General features: G+C 44.5%; 1 protein-coding gene across 1 annotated transcript in view; it reads left to right on the forward strand.

The window, feature by feature from the left end:
- Positions 1–485: 485 nt before the first annotated feature.
- The window catches only part of OTOA (otoancorin), a 60,524-nt gene continuing 38,819 nt past the window's right edge, over positions 486–22,190 (forward strand). The window contains exons 1-12 of the mRNA XM_040441435.1: positions 486–516; positions 836–864; positions 927–990; positions 3,097–3,124; positions 4,874–4,958; positions 5,514–5,645; positions 6,856–7,091; positions 9,277–9,380; positions 11,588–11,694; positions 12,171–12,310; positions 15,253–15,376; positions 21,302–21,517. Coding sequence (XP_040297369.1) covers positions 486–516; positions 836–864; positions 927–990; positions 3,097–3,124; positions 4,874–4,958; positions 5,514–5,645; positions 6,856–7,091; positions 9,277–9,380; positions 11,588–11,694; positions 12,171–12,310; positions 15,253–15,376; positions 21,302–21,517 — 1,296 coding nt within the window. The remainder of the gene's footprint in view (positions 517–835; positions 865–926; positions 991–3,096; positions 3,125–4,873; positions 4,959–5,513; positions 5,646–6,855; positions 7,092–9,276; positions 9,381–11,587; positions 11,695–12,170; positions 12,311–15,252; positions 15,377–21,301; positions 21,518–22,190) is intronic.

A 22,190-nucleotide genomic window follows, 5' to 3' on the forward strand; every position in this document is an offset into this window, starting at 1 on the left:
CAACATGTTAACTGAAGGTTTATGGGAAATGAGAAAGACAGGACACAGAAGTGTTTTTTTGCTATTGAAGCTTTTGTTCTGTTTTTTAGGCTAAATTCACTTGACTGTATCTATTTTGCAGTCTGAAAATCGGATCCGCAAAATACGGATGCTGTCAGTGTGCATCCCACACTTTTCGCGGGCCCCATTGTAAAAAGGCTTATTCTTGTCCGCAAAACATTGGACATGTTATATAATTTGCAGCACGGCAGCATGGATGCGGGCAGCACACAGATCACATCTGTGTGCTGTGCACATTGATTGTGGCCTTGTAGAAATGAATGAGTCTGAATGGGATCCACAAAAAATGCGATAGGAAGCGGACTGAAAATACAGTCGTGTGAATGTAAGGACATCTATTATATTGCTCTGCTCTTTTTATTTTTTGTAGGATGCACATTGGAATGAAGCTTTGCTTGTTCATGGCGATCTATAGTCACGAAAGCATGGTAGCCTCACAGAGTCCTTCATTTTCAGGTACCTAAGTAAATTTACTATCAGTTGGTACCTAAGGAAATTTATTATCAGTTGTCCACTTTTCCTCATCTGTTGATTTAGTTCTAGACTTTTTATGATTTGCATATCTATGGTAGCAATAAGGTACAATGGATGACACAAGGTTAATGCAGATAATTCTTACTGTTGCTTATTAGGTGCCATAGCAAGTCGCATATTAAAAATAACAGTCGGCTATATCTCTGTAATCTATAGTTTTACCAGAAGGCCACACAGTGTCAAATCTACTCCTGTTGTATCACATCTTTTTGTGACATTATATTTGTCTTCTCTATTACAGATTTGCCAGAACAACTGATTAGAGGACTGGTCAGTACGGTTTATTACATTTCTGGTCTTGTTGTAAAGGACGGTCGCTGGTATAACACAAGTTTTGTGAAATCATTTATTTCTTTATTTTGCAGAATGAATTAATATCTGGGAAGTATTTAAATGGTAATGTGATTCTAGCAGCATTATACACATTTTTCTAATTTATGTTAAAAATTCTGCTTGCATTGTCAGATTTGCAGAACCCCGAGAGCCACACATGCACAGGAATGGGAAAAACACAGCAAAATTGCATACTAAGGCTGGGTTCACACGGGCGTTGTGGGTGATGTGCGGGAAAAGATGCGGGTGCGTTGCGGGAAAATGCGCGATTTTTCGCCGCGAATGCAAAGCGTTCTAATATGTTTTGCACGCACGTGAGAAAAATCGCCATATTTGGTACCCAGACCCGAACCCGGACTTCTTCACAGAAGTTCGGGTTTGGGTTAGGTGTAGTGTAGATTTTATTATTTTCCCTTATAACATGGTTATAAGGGAAAATAATAGCATACAGAATGCTAAGTAAAATGTCCATTCAGGCGTTAAAAATAATAAACAAATTTAACTCACCCCATCCACTTGGTCGCATAGCGGATCTCCTCTTCTTTCTTCAGGACCTGGGTAAAGGACCTTTGATGACATCACTGCGCTCATCACATGGTCCATCACATGATCCATCACCATGGTGATGGATCATATGTGACGGACCATGTGGTGAGCGCAGTGACGACACCACAGGTCCTTTTCCTCCTGGGCATCGAAGAAGAAGACAGAAGAGAAGCCGGGCTGCGCGAACAAGTGGATGAGGTGAGTTAAATTATTTTTTGGTTTTTTTAACATCTCCATCCCTATTTTACTTTGCATTCTGTATTCAGAATGCTATTATTTTCCCTTATAACCATGTTATAAGGGAAAATAATAATGATCGGGTCCCCATCCTGATCATCTCCTAGCAACCATGTGTGAAAATCGCACCGCATCCGCACTTGCTTGCGGATGCTTGCGATTTTCATGCAGCCCCATTCACTTCTATGGGGCCTGCTTTGTGTGAAAAACGCACAATATAAAGCATGCTGCGATTTTCACGCAACGCACAAGTGATGCGTGAAAATCACCACTCATGTGCACAGCCCCATAGAAATGAATGGTATGCAAAATAACTGTGGAGCCCCAGTTATGGGTCTTCAACACAGTGAAAGCCAGATATCTCTCAAAGGAAGGAAAACTGAGCAAAGGGGTGTCCCCATTACAGAGATCACCAAATCCACCATATTAAGTGGCCCCTATGTCAAGATCCCGCTCTTTTACAAGCTTTAAGGATGTGACGGGGAAGACCTAAGCCAGTTATCCATCCACCGACAGCTGTTTGTGGATGGATAACTGGCTTAGGTTTTCCCCTTCACATCCTTAAAGCTTGTAAAAGAGCGGGATCTTGACATAGGGGCTACTTAATATGGTGGATTTGGTGATCTCTGTAATGGGGACACCCCTTTGCTCAGTTTTCCTTCCTTTGAGGGATATCTGCCTTTCACTGTGTTGAAGACCCATAACTGGGGCTCCACGGTTATTTTGCATATCACTGTTTCCCAGGGAGCTTTGCACTTTGGACTGCTGTGTCGAGACTCTTAAATGAGGCTCCACAGTGTTTTCTATAGAAATTAATGGGTCCGGATTCAGTGCGGGTGCAATGCGTTCACCTCACGCATTGCACCCGCGCGGAAATCTCGCCCGTGTGAAAGAGGCCTAAGGCCTCTTTCACATATCAGTGAATCACAGACATGTGCAGTCCCTGGGGCATCTCTCAGCAGATTTGTCCCTATGACACTGGCTGACCTGTTACATGTGCGCTTGGCAGCTGAAGGCATCTGTGTTGGTCCCATGTTCATATGTGCCTGCATTTCTGAGAAAAATGATGTTTTAATATATGCAAATGAGCCTCTAGGAGCAACGGGGGCGTTACCATTACACCTAGAAGCTCTGCTCTCTCTGCACTTTGATTGACAAGGCCAGGTTGGTGTGATGATGTTTTTACTGCCTGGCCCTGTCAGTCAAAGTGGAGAGTGTGGCTGTTGCAGTTCCCTGAATGTGTGTTACAGATTTTAAACTTAAACTGACCCAATGTCCACGTGAAGTTTCCCAGCATAACCTTAAGTGGTGATTTTTGTTAGATAACGCCTCATCTGGCTGGTGCTTGATGTCGTCACAGAAGTAAAGATACTTTGTTTTTTCCAGGTCTCCTTGAGATCATGCAGTTTCAAAGGTAATTTGAACATTGTTACCTAAAACAGAGAAGACTTGTCACGTGATGACACCTAGGTGGCCATCTTCAAATTAGGGTGCATGTACAGTTGTGTTCAAAATTATTCAACCCCCACTGAAATTTTGTGTTTTGGCTAGTTTGACATTGATTTTGATCATTTCAGTCATCTTGTTTACAATTAAATCAAAGAGGCACTTGTAAGTCAGACAAATATAACATAACATTTATTATGAAATAACCACAAATGTCTTTTCTGTGCTCACATCATTATCAGTTTTATTCAACCCTCAAGTGACATTCAATCTTAGTACTTAGTACAACATCCTTTTCCAGTTATAACAGCTTTTAAACGTGAAGCATAGCTTGACACAAGTGTCTTGCAGCGATCTACGGGTATCTTCGCCCATTCTTCATAGTCACATTCTTAGGCTTGCGCGCTGCAACTGCTTTCTTTAAGTCCCACCAGAGGTTCTCAATCGGATTTAAGTCTGGTGACTGCGATGGCCACTTCAAAATGTTCCAGCCTTTAATCTGCAACCATGCTCTAGTGGACTTGGAGGTATGCTTGGGATCATTGTCCTGTTGAAAGGTCCAACGTCTCCCAAGCCTCAGGTTTGTGATGGACTGCATCACATTTTCATCCAATATCTCCTGGTACTGAAGAGAATTCATGGTACCTTGCACACGCTGAAGCTTCCCTGTACCTGTAGAAGCAAAACAGCCCCAAAGCGTGATTGACCCCCCCCCCCCCCCCCGCCATGCTTCACAGTAGGCGAGGTGTTCTTTTCTTCATAGGCCTTGTTCTTCCTCCTCCAAACATAGCGTTGATCCATGGGCCCAAACAGTTCTAATTTTGTTTCATCAGTCCACAGAACACTGTCCCAAAACTTTTGTGGTTTGTCCACATGACCTTTGGCATACTGCAGTCGACTCTTCTTATTCTTTGGAGACAGCAAGGGGGTGCGCCTGGGAGTTCTGGCATGGAGGCCTTCATTACGCAGTGTGCGCCTTATTGTCTGAGCTGAAACTTCAGTACCCACATCTGACAAATCTTTTTTCAGTTCCTCAGCAGTCACACAGGGACTTTTCTCCACTTTACGCTTCAGGTAGCGCACAGCAGTCGAAGTCAGCATCTTCTTTCTGCCACGACCAGGTAGCGTTTCAACAGTGCCCTTTGCCTTGAATTTGCGAATGATGCTTCCTATGGTGTCTCTTGGTATGTTTAACATCTTTGCAATCTTCTTATAGCCATTGCCCTTCCTATGAAGAGAAATCACCTCTTCTCTTGTCTTCCTGGACCATTCTCTTGACTTCACCATGTTTGTAAACACACCAGTAAATGTCTAGAAGGAGCTGAGTATCACAGTCCTTTTAAATCTGCCTAATTGGTGCTTATTATGCTTGATTGCTGCTCCTTGACATCCACAGGTGTTTTCAATACCTGATCGAAAACACTTGAATGAACCTCTGTTCTTAAGAGTGGTAGTCTTTAAGGGGTTGAATAATTGTGTCAATGAAGAAATCACAAAAAAAAACATTTAATACTGTATTACAAAAACAATTGATGTAATTTTAGTTGCATTTGGTTCTTTAAAAAGTCCTTGTAAGATTTCATTCTGAACACAATTACAAATGTACACTAAATTCCCTAAAACCCTTTACAGCATTGGGGGTTGAATAATTTTGAACACAACTGTATGTTCAGTGCCGAGACAGTGTCATCCAATTTGATATTATTTTACTTTGTAGTTTGAACCAATGGACTCCAGATTTAGAAGAGAAAATTCTGCACTACCTCTCCACTCCAAATCCTTCTTATATATTCAGCCTCCAGGTACAAAAAACACATTAACTTTGTAAAATTAAAGTCGGCCCATCTGGGACATTCATGCCAGATGGCTAGGATATTCCATGAATGTCAGATAGGTGCTGGTCCCACCTCTGGGACCTGCTGCAGTCTCCAGAACAGGGCCCCCAAAGTAAAGGAGAGCACACCGTGCAAAAGCAGCTTGCTCTCCATTCGTCTATTTTTGAAAGCCCCACAGCAGTCAATGGACAGTACACTGCTCAAGCGCAGTCAACCTCTCTGTTCACTGCTATGGGACTGCTGGGAATAGTGGGGCCAGCACTCGTCTATTTTCGGAACTCCCATAGTGGTGAACAGAGGCTGACCCTGCATGTGTGGCAGCTCTCTGTTCACTTCAGGGGTTACGTTCTAGAGAAAGAAGCAGGACCCAAAGGATATGCCATCAATGTCCCAGATTGGAATGCCCTTTCAAACCAATTATATCACAGATAATTATGAAATTATCCATAGTTGTATTGTTACCATTTCATACATGATCCATATTGTAGGGAGTGCTAAGCTTTTAACCTTTGTTTTTCAAAGATATCAGTGAAAAGATACCTGTCAAATATTGGTGAGGACCCAGAGTTTGTGTTGTCTGAATTAGAACGACTTGATCATCAGTTATTTGCAAGAGCCATGGAGTATCTTTTCAGCGGGAAGAAGGAAAAATTTGTAAGTCATGGTGTTAGGCGCCTTTCTTGACCAATGGGTATGAATACCCACAATCAGTTATTTGTGAGTCAACCCATAAGAAACAGACCCTAGTAGAAAGTGGGAGATCCAAATGGGGTTGTCTTCTACTGGACCTTCTTGGCCAAACAAAGTATCCCCTGGTATTCTTGCTTTGTTCTAAGTGGAAAATTCTTGTTTGATACATTTTGACCACTAGAATATCTATTGTTTCGGAGATAGCATTGGTGGGGGGGGGTGTAAAATGAGACTCTCACATCACTAGAGTCTCGAGGCTGCAGCATTCATGGATCCTCATCTTCTAACATTTCTCAATTATATTAGAAAAAAGTGAACATAGACTTTATAGTGGTTGTCCTCTTTGGTCTATCAACTGACAATAAGCTGATCACAGTCCCACTTCTGTGACCCGAATTGATTTGCTGTAATCTAAGGCCCCTTTCACACGAGCGAGTATCAATCCGGACCCATTCATTTCAATGGGTCTGTGTACGTGAGCGTTGGTTATCACGCATCACTTGTGCATTGCATGAAAATCGCAGCGTGTTCTATATTCTGGCCCCATAGAAGTGAATGGGGCTGTGTGAAAATCGCATCGCATCCACAAGCAAGTGCGGATGCGATGTGTTTTTCACTGATGGTTGCTAAGAGATGTCGTTTGTAAACATTCCGTTTTTTATATCACGCGCGTGCAAAACGCATTACATCGCATTGCACCCGCGCGATAAAAACTGAACGCGATCGCAGACAAAACTGAACGCATCCGGACCTAATCCGCTCACGGTCGTCTGCAAAAGGCCTAAAGAGGAACTCCGCAGCAAGTATTTAATAACCCTGAAGAGCCACAACAGGAGAAAAGTGCACGTTTTCTTAAGTCCAACATAGTGAGAGGTGCTTTGGGTCATAATAAATCAAAATTCAAAGGGTGAAATTCATGGTGGAAATCAACAGCATAAATCCACGTGGATTGTTTTTTCTGCAGCATGTGGATGAAATTTCATAAAATCCCATTCACTTTGCTGCTACTGTAAACACGGCATATTATCTACCCATGAATCTGCGGCAGAAAATTTGCTGCGTGTCTGTCCTATGTGAACATACCCTTAGGCATCCTGTCACAGGAAAAAGTAGTATTTTCTTTTTATTTTTGCCCTTTTTTAACTACATCTTTTTAATTATGTCTTATGCCAAGGGAATGGCTGGAATAGATGTGGACTTTGAGACCATACGGGATGAAATCTTCCAGTCTCCGGTAGGAAATCGCACTTTATTTAACATCACCCTCGAGAAATGCCTTCCAGCAATGTATTCGGGTGAATGCGTGAAAGCACTGGGTCAGGTCACACGTATGTATGGCGGGACTTACCTGCAAAGTGACGTGATAGCGAGATTGCCAACTGAGATACCAGATGACCCATTCAGAAACCTGTAAGTATAATCCTTGTAAAAGCCAAGGGCTGTTCAGACATAATATTATTTTCTCCCATCATGTACCCAGAGGACGTCGTAAAGGGGTTATCCAGGAGTATAATATTGATGACTTATATCCTTGGGATAGGTAATCAATGTCTGATCGGTGGGGTCTGACACCCCTGCTGATCACCTGTTTGTACAGGACGTGGAGCTCCGGCAGGGGGTGCCGGGAGTTGGATCCCCACCAATCAGATATTGATGACCTATCCTCAGGACAGGTCATCAATATTGTACTCCCAGATAACCGCTTCAAAGGGGTTGCGTCACAAAGCATATTCTATATTTCTCAAACCATCACCTGGATCTGAATACGTTTGTAATTGAATGTCATTAAACATTTAGTATAGCCACTGAGCTATTCAATAAAATGTATCTGTATAATAGCACCACCTGCTGTTTGTTCCTTTCATTATTTTATTGTCCGTCTCGCTGAGCTGGTCGAGCATGCTCAGTTTAACTTCTGTCACCCCACTAAAGTCATTATTTTTTTTGTTGGCTACTTAAATTCCTTATACTGCGATATGTCAATATATAATGCTCTTACTCTTTTTCGTTCAGTAGTTTCTTAACAAAACTGACTTTTATAATATGTAAATTACCTCTCTACCAGCAAGTAGGGCGGCTACTTGCTGGTAGCAGCCGCATCCTCCATTCATACTGACGCCCCCTCCTCATGTTGATTGACAGGGCCAGCGAACGCGCTCGTCCTCTGACTGGCCCTGTCTGCGTTTTAAATCTCGCGCCTGCGCCGTACCTGTCTTCAGTCGGCGCAGGTGCACTAATAGGAGGACGCTCGCTTGGCCGCTCCTTCCTCGGTGCGCCTGCGCCGGGTGTAGATTTGACGTGGATTGAGGATGGAGCGGCCGAGTGAGTGTCCTCCTCTCAGTGTGCCTGCGCCGACTGAAGACCGGTATGGCGCAGGAGCGAGATTTTGAACGCAGACAGGGCCAATCAGAGGACGAGCGCGTTCGCTGGCCCTGTCAATCAACATGAGGAGGGGGCGTCTTTATGAAAGGAGGATGCGGCTGCTACCAGCAAGTAGCCGCCCTACTTGCTGGTAGAGAGGTAATTTACATATTATAAAAGTCAATTTTTTGAAGAAACTACTGAACGAAAATGAGTAAGAGCATTATATATTGACATATCGCAGTATAAGGAATTTAAGTAGCCAACAAAAAAAATAATGACTTTAGTGGGGTGACAGAAGTTAAACTGAGCATGCTCGACCAGCTCAGCGAGACGGACAAAAAAATAATGAAAGGAACAAACAGCAGGTGGTGCTATTATACAGATACATTTTATTGAAAGCTCAGTGGCTATACTAAATGTTTAATGACATGCAATTAATTTAAGTAGCCAAAAATAAAAAAATGACTTTGGTGGGGTGAAAAAAGCCCTTTAAATCTTCAACTGCCACCAGCCATATGTACTGTTAGAAGCTGTGGCAGCTACAGGGAGAGAGCTGCAGCAGAGAGGACACGCCCTCTGAGTTGGCAGGCTGAAGATAATCTAGAAGAGCAATCAAAGTAGTGAAAGTGGAGATCTCTGGATCCATGTGTGGTATAGGGCTGGCTCTAGCTGTGTTAGAAATCGAAAGGTATTGTCATGTACTATATTTATTTTTGAAGTTATATAGGGCTACTTTATTTCACCAATGGGGCTCACAATCTAAGGTCCCTATCAGTATGTCTTTGGAGTGTGGAAGGAAACCGGAGAACCTGGAGGAAACCCACACAAACACGGGGAGAACATACAATCTCCATGCAGATGTTGTCCTTGGTTGGATTGGAACCTAAGACACCAGCGCTGCAAGGCACCAGTGCTAACCACTGAGCCACCAAGCTGATTTTCATTTTTTATATCAATCATGGCATAACCCCTTTAAGGAGGCCATAGACACTCTCGTTCATCTGAGTCATCTTAAAAACCATACTCGGCTTCGAAGAGCATGCAAGCTTATTTTAATAGGGCAGACCCACCCTTCCTCACCACGTCTATCTATCTATCTGTTGTTGTTGTTTTTTATCTGACTATTGCATTGAGTCAAATGTCTGCATATAAGAAATACCATATAATTGTCAAGAGCTGCGGAGAAGGAAATGGTAACGGATGGTAATAATTCACCCTTCTCCTTTTGTAGTTCATCTGTATTTAGGGACCTGTATGATAAGCTAAAGGCCCGTGACCGGAGAGCTCTATATGAATGGATGACTCAAGTTCTGCAGGAATCCTATGCAGTCCACGGTAAGTCCTATTGTATGACTAATGTCACAGACAAGAGCATGTGCATTTCGACAGCCACCAGCCGGCATGGCCGACAATGAGCTGGTAATTGGATAGTCTGTGAATATGAAGCCAAAATCAGTGGAGCAAGTCATGTTGGAGATTTAGGGCACATAAGAAAGACAATCTCAGGACAAGCGTATTCTGCGTACAATGTGCAATACATGACCAGGAGGATGCAGTTACATCAGATGGGAAGGAGGGACACATCCTCCGGCTTTTCTATTTTTTGTCCCCTTGGCTGGGACAATGGCCTAAAACAAAGACAGTGATGGGACCGGGAGTGCTCCATTGTAACCCCAAAAATCTGCGCCCCCTAAGCAAAATGTACCTTATTATTTTGTATCAACAAATGATACTTCAGACTGAATCATTTTTGCTACCTGGCTCTGATTAGTTTCTAAGGGTACTTTCACACTAGCGGCAGGACGGATCCGACAGGCTGTTCTCCCTGTCGGATCCGTCCTGCCGCTATTTCGCCGTGCCGCTGCTCCGTCCCCATTGACTATAATGGGGACAAGGGTGAAGCCCTGGCGCAGCACGGCAGTGCACGAAGAGAGGCCGCCGGACTAAAAGTACTGCATGTCTGACGGCCTCTCGCCGTGCACTGCCGTGCTGCGCCGCAGCTCCGCCCTTGTCCCCATTATAGTCAATGGGGACAGAGCGGCAGTCCGGCGGCACGGCGAAATAGCGGCAGGACGGATCCGACAGGGTGAACAGCCTGTCAGATCCGTCCTGCCGCTAGTGTGAAAGTAGCCTAATATGGGATGAAAACTGGGATTCCTGTCGGTAATTGACTTTATCACTGAGGATTTGTAGAGGTTTAGCAATAATTTATTTCTGCAATAATTAGTATTTATTATACTCACTTATATAGCACTGACGTAATCCACGGACATTAGCATCACACTGTCCCCAATGAGGCTCACAATCTAAGGTCCCTATCAGTGTGGGAGGAAACCAGAGAACACCCCCGCAAACACAGGGAGAACATACAAACTCCATGCAGATGTTGTCCTTGGTTGGATTCAGCGCTGTAAGACACCAGTGCTAACCACTGAGCCACTGTGTTCAGTGTTTGCCCAAAGACATCAGGAGTACACTTACAATCCAATTTCCAGTGTATGTCATGGAGTTGCATAGGTCTTTGTAAATGTAGATGATACCTAATGCGGGATTTACGCTGCCCAATATTCAGGCTGATTATTTTGAATGAAAGTTCTTGAGAATGCTTGTTTCTGATAATCTGCCTGTCTAAAGGTGCCGCAGATAACGAGTGAACGAGTGACACGTTATTATTGCTGCCGAGTGCCGGCTGTATTATACAGCTGGCTCCCTCCAATAAATATGCACTACTGCACTGTGGAAAGGGTTAATGCACAACCAGCTAATACTGAGAGACTTTGGGACTTTCCAGTCTGTACACTGAGATGCTAGTCATTTTCCATTGCTGTCATAAGGGACTATGAAGAGCTAAGCTTTGGAGGGAAAAAAACAGACACAATGAACTTTAGACCATCTTATTTAGATCTCTTAGACAGTTGTTTACTTCTAGAACCTGCTTAGACATTCCCATTGACTTGAGGCACAATACAAGTCTATGGCAGACGTGAACTGCATCATTGTTTCTGTTAGGTTGTGCTTCTCTAGCTTCACCCCTCCCACAGAAGGTTCTGGATCAGTTAGAAACTGTATTAAAGTAGAGCAAGTTGTTTACTTCTAGAAAATGCTGAGCCTTTCCCATTGACTTGTATTGAGGCACAATACATGTCTATGGCAGCGATGAACTGCATCATTGTTTCTGTTAGGTTGTGCTTCACCCCTCCCACTAGAAGGTGGTTCTGGATCAGTTATAAACTGTATTAAAGTAAAGAAATCAGCTCCCCCTAGAGGTCTGCAGATAGGGACCAGTGTTTAGCAGGAGAGACTAGTTCCAAACTGCACGAGTGACCAGAAGAAGACGCTGAGGCGGAGATATCCTGCCCAACGACTGAGCTGCAGACCCTGGGCCACCAGCCTTTTGGCCAGGATACCAGCCTTCTGAGAGAGAGGGACAGATAACTCAGGCCTTTCCTCAGCACCAAACCTTCTTCTGACCTATTATATAGCATTTAGAAATGTTTCCTTATATCATATGCCATCCATAAATCTATATTACATGTGCACAGAGGCCAATGCATCAATATCATGGGTGACTGCTGAAAGCCTGTGGATCTTAGGCCGTTTCATGGTACATCTACCACTGGTTGAAATCAGGAAAATCAGTGTCAGTGAAGTAAGTAATTTATATTTATATCATCACTATTATTATTATTATTATTATTATTATTATTATTATTATTATCAAATATCTGATTAGTTTTTGCAAATCAGCTCCTGATTCACTGCAACAGGCATTTTTGCAAAAGTGACAACAGGAAGCACAGACATATTGGTAGTCACCTTTCAAATGGAAGGGGTTGTCTGCTTTGGACCATTCCTCTTTTTTTTCAGGAAGGTCCAAAAACGCTACCAACAAGGTGCCCCCTAGTGATCAGTTGTAAACTTTACCATAACCATTAGTGAGTTTTTAATTTTCACCACAGCGCCGCCACAGGGGAAATGAAGTATTACACATTTGTCATTGAAATGAGTTTGCTGTGTGTAATACATGGATATGTCGGTCCTCCGAAGTTAAATACGATGTAGTTGTGATGGAGTTCCTGAATATTCTAACTGGAATTTGAATGTGGATGTTTTCGGTCCCCCCAGATTCGGATTTTTATAAGCTATGACAATGCCACAAAGCAGCTGGATACGGTATATGATATTACACAAGATCTGGCAAAAGCATTCCTGGAGCTAATAAACTCTGCCGGGTTTGATATGAGAAATATATCCACTCTGTATAGGTAAGTATACCTGTCAACAGTCCCATTTTTGGGACGTTTGTTCTGCAAATTGAACTCTAAAAGGGGTGGAATTTATGAAAAATTTGCAAATAAAGGGTAGTATATAACACATGGCAGATGGGGGGCCTTTTGCAATTTACACCTGTGCTGTGCTTAAAGGGAATGTGTTATCTGAAAATGACCAATAATCACATTTTTATGTTAAATCTTTTATGTAAAATTTTTATGTTAAATATATATATTTTGAATTTTGTTTTACTTTTCCATGTCATTATGTCTATTTAGAAAAAAATAAAATAAAATCATGTCGTTTTCACACTGGCTGCTAGGCCTAATAATATGTCAAGACTTCATGTTTTGTACAAGTAATTTTTCAGTAGCCATCTCATTATCATCGCAGATGGGATTACAATAAAGATATCCCCTCCGTATAGGTAACACAGGATCCACCATTCACAATATGTGATATTGCAGCTTATCTACTCCCTCCTGACCTCTGCACAGGTCACAGAGCATGCCCAGAAAACTCTCCCATAGAAGTCAGTGAGGTCCCGTCCAGGCCATTGTGTCTATAGCTCATGGTGGCTGCTCTTAAAGAATAAGAAGTCTTAAAGAGGTTTTCCAAGTGTTTTTTTTACTGATGATCTGTCACTATTATCTTATTGGTGGGGGTCTGACATCCAGGACCCCCTCCGATCAGCTGTTTGAGAAGGCATTGGCACTCGCAGCACTGCCAGGGCCTTCTCTCTGCTCACCAAGCAAAGTGTGGTACATTGTATAGCGGCTGTGCTTGGTATCACAACCCAGTCCTATTCACTTCTATGGGGCTGAGCTGTGCCTAGACGATGTGACCGATAATTGTGACGTCACTGGCCTAGGGAAAAACTGGAGAAGGCCATGGTGCTACTGCGAGCGGCGCTGCTTTCTCAAACGGGTGATTGGCGGGATTCCTGAGTGTCGGACCCCCACGAATCAGATACTGATGACCTATCCTCTGGATAAAAAAAAAAAACTCTTGGAAAACCCTTTTAACATACAATGTGAATATGGCATGATTTTATTTATATTTTTTCTAAAAATAGTGTCATGTAAAATAATCCAAAAATAGGTAATTTTCTCAAATAATCAGGGTTTCACATGGTCCATATTTGGTCAGTATTCTGCATTAGTATTTGTAAGCCAAAAAGATGAGCGGCTCTACCACACAGAAGGTGATCAAGCATTACTTTTTCTCTGTACAGGGAGTGCAGAATTATTAGGCAAGTTGTATTTTTGAGGATTAATTTTATTATTGAACAACAACCATGTTCTCAATGAACCCAAAAAACTCATTAATATCAAAGCTGAATATTTTTGGAAGTAGTTTTTAGTTTGTTTTTAGTTTTAGCTATTTTAGGGGGATATCTGTGTGTGCAGGTAACTATTACTGTGCATAATTATTAGGCAACTTAACAAAAAACAAATATATACCCATTTCAATTATTTATTTTTACCAGTGAAACCAATATAACATCTCAACATTCACAAATATACATTTCTGACATTCAAAAACAAAACAAAAACAAATCAGTGACCAATATAGCCACCTTTCTTTGCAAGGACACTCAAAAGCCTGCCATCCATGGATTCTGTCAGTGTTTTGATCTGTTCACCATCAACATTGCGTGCAGCAGCAACCACAGCCTCCCAGACACTGTTCAGAGAGGTGTACTGTTTTCCCTCCTTGTAAATCTCACATTTGATGATGGACCACAGGTTCTCAATGGGGTTCAGATCAGGTGAACAAGGAGGCCATGTCATTAGATTTTCTTCTTTTATACCCTTTCTTGCCAGCCACGCTGTGGAGTACTTGGACGCGTGTGATGGAGCATTGTCCTGCATGAAAATCATGTTTTTCTTGAAGGATGCAGACTTCTTCCTGTACCACTGCTTGAAGAAGGTGTCTTCCAGAAACTGGCAGTAGGACTGGGAGTTGAGCTTGACTCCATCCTCAACCCGAAAAGGCCCCACAAGCTCATCTTTGATGATACCAGCCCAAACCAGTACTCCACCTCCACCTTGCTGGCATCTGAGTCGGACTGGAGCTCTCTGCCCTTTACCAATCCAGCCACGGGTCCATCCATCTGGCCCATCAAGACTCACTCTCATTTCATCAGTCCATAAAACCTTAGAAAAATCAGTCTTGAGATATTTCTTGGCCCAGTCTTGACGTTTCAGCTTGTGTGTCTTGTTCAGTGGTGGTCGTCTTTCAGCCTTTCTTACCTTGGCCATGTCTCTGAGTATTGCACACCTTGTGCTTTTGGGCACTCCAGTGATGTTGCAGCTCTGAAATATGGCCAAACTGGTGGCAAGTGGCATCTTGGCAGCTGCACGCTTGACTTTTCTCAGTTCATGGGCAGTTATTTTGCTCCTTGGTTTTTCCACACGCTTCTTGCGACCCTGTTGACTATTTTGAATGAAACGCTTGATTGTTCGATGATCACGCTTCAGAAGCTTTGCAATTTTAAGAGTGCTGCATCCCTCTGCAAGATATCTCACTATTTTTGACTTTTCTGAGCCTGTCAAGTCCTTCTTTTGACCCATTTTGCCAAAGGAAAGGAAGTTGCCTAATAATTATGCACACCTGATATAGGGTGTTGATTACATTAGACCACACCCCTTCTCATTACAGAGATGCACATCACCTAATATGCTTAATTGGTAGTAGGCTTTCGAGCCTATACAGCTTGGAGTAAGACAACATGCATAAAGAGGATGATGTGGTCAAAATACTCATTTGACTAATAATTCTGCACACAGTGTAATGTGGAAGAGAAAGATTGTACAGCCTTGTTGTCCGGCAAGCGACATGACTATCATTGAACACGGTTGTGGGGTGCAGAGCTTAGCGCGGTCTATCTGTATGAACACAGTGGTAACTTTGGCTCCTTTGTGCATTTTAGACTGGGGTTACTCATCTGCTTCTACGATGATATGCAAGATCTTGATCCTGGGATGGCAAAAGCTGTGTTACATCAAATGATTAAGTGCAACCAGCTGAGGGGCTTCCAGGCCGATGTACAAAAGGTGGGCAAATCCAAACAAAAATGGAGTAGATACTGGATTAGGTTATGTGTGTCATCTGCACAGTTTGAAGGGATGATAAATGTGTGTGCATGTTATTATCTCTGGCAGGGCCGATCCTACACGGGGTGCAGTGGGTGCCCCGCACCCCAGCGCTGTCACCCGAAAGGCGCCGAGCGCAGGGCCGGACTGGCCTGCCGGGATAGCGGGAAATTTCCCGGTGGGCCGGCAAGCCTGAGTGCCGCAAGGCCGCGGCCCTGGTGACAAGTGGGGGCGGCCGCGGCCGGCGACAGGGCAGAGCAGGAGATGAGCGCCTCCATTGCGGAAGCGCTCATCTCCATAGTCATCTGTATTGCCGTCCTCAGGACGGCAATACAGATGCCTGTGCTGCGGCAGAGGAGGGAGAGGTGTGTCCCCTCCTGTTCCTCTGATAGGCTGCCGGCTTAGTGCTGGCAGCCTATCAGAGGCCGGTGCAGGCGGCGCGATGACGTCATCGCGTCGCCTGAGCCGTATAGCGAGGGACACAGACGGAAGAGGCGGCCTGCATCGCATCGCATTGCTGGAGGTAAGTATAAGTGTATTATTTTTTTTAATTTTTTTATATAGGTACAATACTGGGCTGGCACATGATAAGGGGGGCTACTGGGCTGGCACATAAGGGGGGGCTACTGGGCTGGCACATAAGGGGGGACTACTGGGCTGGGCTGGCACATGATAAGGGGGGCTACTGGGCTGGCACATGATAAGGGGGGACTACTGGGCTGGCACATGATAAGGGGGGACTACTGGGCTGGCACATGATAAGGGGGGACTACTGGGCTGGCACATGATAAGGGGGGCTACTGGCACATGATATGGGGGGCTACTGGCACATGATATGGGGGCACTCTGGCTACTGGCACATGATATGGGGGCACTCTGGCTACTGGCACATGATAATGGGGGGGGGATCTGGCTACTGGCACATGATATGGGGGGGGGCTCTGGCTACTGGCACATGATAAGGGGGGGGCTCTGGCTACGGGCACATGATATGGGGGGCTACTGGCACATGATAAGGGGGGCTACTGGCACATGATAAGGGGGCTACTGGCACATGATAAGGGGGTCTACTGGCACATGATAAGGGGGGCTACTGGCACATAGGGGGGCTACTGGCACATAAGGGGGGCTACTGGCACATGATATGGGAAGCTCTGGCTACTGGCACATGATATGGGGGGCTCTGGCTACTGGCACATGATATGGGGGGGCTCTGGCTACTGGCACATGACATTTATTTTGACTTGTCAAAGCCGTTGACTAAGTTATTGTCAAAGCAAATTGGTGGGGCTGAAGTTGGGGGCTGAAGTTGTTGCCATAGAAACATTGTAAAGGGGAGGAGTTAGTAAGATAACCACGCCCATGTGGGGGCGCCAGAAATATTTCTGCACCCAGGCGCCTGTGACCCTAGGATCGGCCCTGATCTCTGGTTTAAAGGGGTTCTCTGGGCTTTTAATATTGATGACCTATCCTCAGGATAGGTCATCAATAGCAGATCGTAGGGGGTCCGCACACCCGGAGCCTCCACTGATCAGGTGCACACAGTGTGCACGTGCCGTCTCCCGTCTCTCTTCCTGTTCGGTGCTACTTTGACATAGACATAGCAGCAAGTAGAGAAAAGGGAGATGGCACGTGCTCACTGCATGCACTCATACAGCTGATTGGTGGGGTGGCCAGGTGTCGTACCCCCGCCGATCTGATATTGATGACCTATCCTGAGGATAGGTCATCAATATTAAAAGCCCGGAGAACCCCTTTAACCTGGCCCTTATAGTATACATGTACTCCCGGTCCTTGGAGGGTCATGTGACATTAGAGCCCTGTGCTCTTAGGAGCTGTGTTTTGGAGAGGATGCAACCTCTTTTTTGGAGGCATGGAGAGTAATAATACTCTAATAATACTTTAATAATAGTGCCATAGTGTGTCTGCAAGATAACACGATGCTAACAGTAAAAGTATCAACAATATTAATACCTTGAAATGTCTACCACCCAAAATTGCATTAAAAATCAGTTTTCTATAAAGGGGGGTCTTCTCATAGAAGATGGCCAGTTTGCATAATGGGTGTAACTAAAAATCACTTGCAAGAAAACTGGTCTGGCTAAGTGGGTGGTCTTCTCAAAGACATGGTCTTTTGAAAAGATTTTACAGTTGTGGGGATTCGCTCTGGTAGACAGGGTGTGCGGACGCAGTACAGAAGCAAATTACCAGTTCTTAAATCAAACGTCCTTGTTTAGTCACACATAAAGCAAAAACAAAACGTCACTTTGCAGTCTTGGTGTTAGTTCACACACAATGGAAAGTCCACAAAGCAAAAATCACCTTGTTGGCAGTTCTGCCTCCAGCAGTCCATAGCAGGCTTTTAAGGGGCCTGTTTCCCTTACAGACGGGTCTCAGCCCTCCAGCACGGCCCAAGCCTCAGATCCCAGCACACACACCTCCTGAGCTCCATTGTCAGACTGAGGTAATCCTCCTCACCTGGCAGTGCTGGCTGGTTTTTAGGCCTGACAAAACCCGGCCTGGAACATGGGGAGTAGCCACCCACCCAGCACTTTGACTACTCCCAGTAAGAGCCGTTCCGGATCAGCTATACAGCCATACTAAGTATTAAGGTGTCAAACAGCAACTGCTGCTGACACATAAAAACCGGCTCTTACTCCACCGAGGCCAGGAACCTCGGTGACACGTACCTATCATCCACGATGATTCCTTGTACCATCTTACAGTGCCTACAGTCAAAGTAACAGTAGTAATAGTACCATATAGTGTCTACATAATTGTACCATAGTTTGCCTACATTCAAAGTAACAATAATACTAATATTACCCAGGGCTGGCCTTAGGTGTTCAGGTGTTCAAGCTAATCTTGTCGTCCCCCCCCCCCCCCCCCCCCCCCCGGTTCACCTAAACATACACAAAGAGAAAAACAATCTTTGTAACAAAAGTTTTTTTTAATTACAGATAATTTAAGTGCAAGTGCAAACAAGTACAATCATACCCAGTGTCACCCATAGCCTGTCTCCGGCCCCCTTAATCATACCCTGTCACCTTTACCCAGTACCCTGCCCTTCTTAATCATACCCAGTGTCACTCTTACCCAGTCCCCTGCCCCCTCAATTAGACGCTGCCCCTCTTAATCATACCCAGTGTCACCCTTACCCAGTCCCCTGTCCCCCTTAATCATACCCAGTGTCACCCATAGCCATTCCCCTGCCCCCCTTAATCATGCCCAGTGTCACCCAGAGCCAGTCCCCTGCCCCCCTTAATCATACCCAGTGTCACCCTTACCCAGTCCCCTGCCCCCCTTAATCATACCTAGTGTCACCCTTACCCAGTCCCCTGCCCCCCTTAATCATACCCAGTGTCACCTATAGCCATTCCCCTGCCCCCCTTAATCATGCCCAGTGTCACCCAGAGCCAATCCCCTGCCCCCCTTAATCATACCCTGTCACCTTTACCCAGTCCCCTGCCCTCCTTAATCATACCCAGTGTCAACCAAAGCCAGTCCCCTGCCCCTTAATCATACCCAGTGTCACCCTTATCCAGTCCCCTGCCCCCATTTAATGAAAGATATTTGGTAAAAAAAAACAAACAATAAGAACAGGTACTCACTATTTGAAGTCTTCTGCTCCCTCCCTGTCTGCAGAGCACCGGCCGTCGCCCTCACACATTGAGCGGATCCTTCCGCGGCTCTCTGTGAAGGCGCAGCACTTGGACGCTGCGCCCCTAAGCTCCTCCTCCACGCTCCGGAACCTGACCTGGCAGCTGCAGCGGCTCAGCTCACCAGGCTTGCCTCACACAATCTCGGGCCGGCCTGCTGTAAGAGACCGACTGCGAGCTGCGTCGGCCGCCGGGCGCCCCGGTTGCCATGGCGCCCTGTGCGGCCGCACAGCTCGCACACCCCAAAGGCCGGCCCTGATAGTACCATATAGTCTTTACATGGAGAGCTTACCTAATTGTACCATAGGCTGCCTAAAGCAAAAGTAACAACCATAGTAATGGCACCATATAGTGCCTGCATAATTGTACCATAATGTATCTACAGTAAACGTAACAACAATACCAATAGTACCATATAGTGTATACATGGAGATTACAGAATTGTACCATAGTGTTCCAACAGTCAAAGTAACAATAGTACCATATAGCATCTACATAATTGTACCTTAGTGGGCCTACAGTAAAAGTAACAATAATACTAATAGTATCATATAGTCTTTACATGGAGAGCTTACATAATTGTACCATAGGCTGCCTACAGCAAAAGGAACAACCATAGTAATGGTACCATATAGTGTCTACATAATTGTACCATATTGTACCTACAGTCAATGTAACATTACTAATAATACCGTATACAGTTTACATACAATGCCTAGATAATAATACCATAAAAAAAACGTAAATCTGGGGCCTCACGCTTTGCATTCTCCATGGCTTGACAGCGACTGACGTGCGAGTACTGGGAAACTGGGTGGAGCAGGGGGCCCATACTAAGTTTGGCTGTGGGGCCCTATGAGATCTGTGTAAACCCCTATCTACAAGGGACATATTCCGTGTGTCCCCTCACTGATGAAAAGAAAGATCCCAGCAGACGAGTCTTCAATGCTTGCAAAGTTTTATTGCCTGTAACAATAGTCCATCAAAGGGACGCGTTTCGCGTTGAGCCGAAACGCGTCCCTTTGATGGACTATTGTTACAGGCAATAAAACTTTGCAAGCATTGAAGACTCGTCTGCTGGGATCTTTCTTTTCATCACACGTGGTCATTATCCTATCCCATGCGGCGAGCACCTCAGCGTGTGCCGGCCAAACCTCTTGTCCCCTCACTGAGTCCTGAACTACAAAGCTCATGATCTTGTAATTCCAGGTGTTTTTCCTTATTGCTTTCCTTGTTTTCCCGCTCATTCACCAGCGACTCTTTTTGTGCCTATAATTTTTCTTTTAGATTTTGGAAAATTCTTTATTACAACGATTTTTAATATTCATTTACACGGCAGAAATTGGAAATCGAGTCTACAGGCAGCTTGTCTTACCAGACTCTCTGAAAAGCCACGGTCAGTTTTACGGTCTGGAGAGGATAGATTGTCCTACGACCCAAGGACATGAGTTACTTTCCATTTCCAGTTCACAGCCGTCAGCGTTATAACCCATCTTCCAGAGGTATTTTGCTGATTGACGGACACAGCCGAACACCTGCGCAGACCTTGGGCACTACATTTGTCCTCATGCCATGCACGTAATATATCAGCATCAAAAAGCCTTCAGAACTGCCTTAGGGAACCACAATATTCTTCATTTTCCACAGTAAAAATCTAACCGTTCACTCAGGGAATATAGGTTAATAACAACTGAATTAAATATACAGAAAATATGATATTTCATCGAGGCTATGAGTGAGAACAGTGGTGAAGAGAGGGTTTTTTGGGGGGAGAGGGATGAAGGCTGGTTTGTTACATATAATTTGTGTTTCAATTTTGCACAATTTTCAAGATCTTATTTGTTGTTAGTGAATTGTACCATTCTTATTTATAGTAAGAAGCTAGACATTTGTCCATGTGAAGTATTAAAGGGGTTGTCCCATGGACATTTATCTCCTATCCGCAGTGTAAGTCCACTGTGTGAGCGAGCGTGACCACCACTCATTCACTGACTGCCAACAAAAGCACTCTGCTAAGTCCCATAGAGAATGAATGGAGCGGTAGCGTGCATGCTTGACCTATGGATGCACGAGACTCCCCTACTCGTGATGGGTGGAGATCCCAGAGATCAGACCCGACCCTCTGCTAACCTGAGGATATGGGATAAATTAAGATCTTAGCACAATCCCTTTAATTACAGGAATAGAAATGGATATAAATACATAAAATGATATTCTTTTTTTACAGCTAAAGTCTCAGTTCCTTCAAATAGCTGTCTTAAACCAGACCTTAAATGAAAGCCTGGGCTCTCTCTCAGATGCCGTGGTTGGACTGACCATATCCCAGCTGGAATCCTTATCTCCAGAAGCTGTGCAGAGCGCTATCCTAACACTCCAGCAAGTCTCGGGGTGGACTAAGAGCCAGATTATGGTCCTTACAAGGAAGTTTCTCCACTTTGAGAAGGTGATGTGTATGTAGAAAAACATTAAATTATGGCTAGAAAGGTTTTCCAGCTGACGTTAAAGGGGTATTCCTATCTAGGACATCACCTATCACTAGGAAACACCATCAATGTCAGATAGGAGACCTGCTCCTATCTCCAGAATAGGACCCCTGAAGTGAACAGAGAGCAGCCACACATGCGCTGCCACCCTCCGGTCACCTCTATGGGTGTTCCAAAAATAGCTGAGTGGGAGCTTGGCCATTTCCAGCAGTCCCATGGAGGAGATTCGAAAGATGGCCATGTTTAGGTGATGTGCTCTCCATTCAACGCAGATGGACTTCTGAAAATTTTTGGACTTTTAAAATTTTCAGAACTCTCACAGCACTTCGTGCTCTCCTTCACTTCAGGGACTCAGTTCTCTAGATAGGAGCAGGTCCCATAGGCATGACCCACTCCAATCTCACATTAATGGCGTATCCCATCAGGATGCCCTTTTAATGTCTGAGGGTGTAGTGTGCATTAATAGAAGACGTAGATGACAAAGGCAAAAAAAATAAGCCATGCGGAAGCATAAATGTATGAGATTGATAAACTGTGCTAAAGGTGACTTTGGCCCTGTGTTTTACTGGGGTTCCTTGTTTGGGGTTCCAAATGTTTTTTTTTTCTCCTGGACCTTTTTTTCTTTTTGGTGCC

The sequence above is a fragment of the Bufo bufo genome, chromosome 7 (assembly GCF_905171765.1).
Source record: "Bufo bufo chromosome 7, aBufBuf1.1, whole genome shotgun sequence".
Classification (NCBI taxonomy): Eukaryota; Metazoa; Chordata; class Amphibia; order Anura; family Bufonidae; genus Bufo; species Bufo bufo.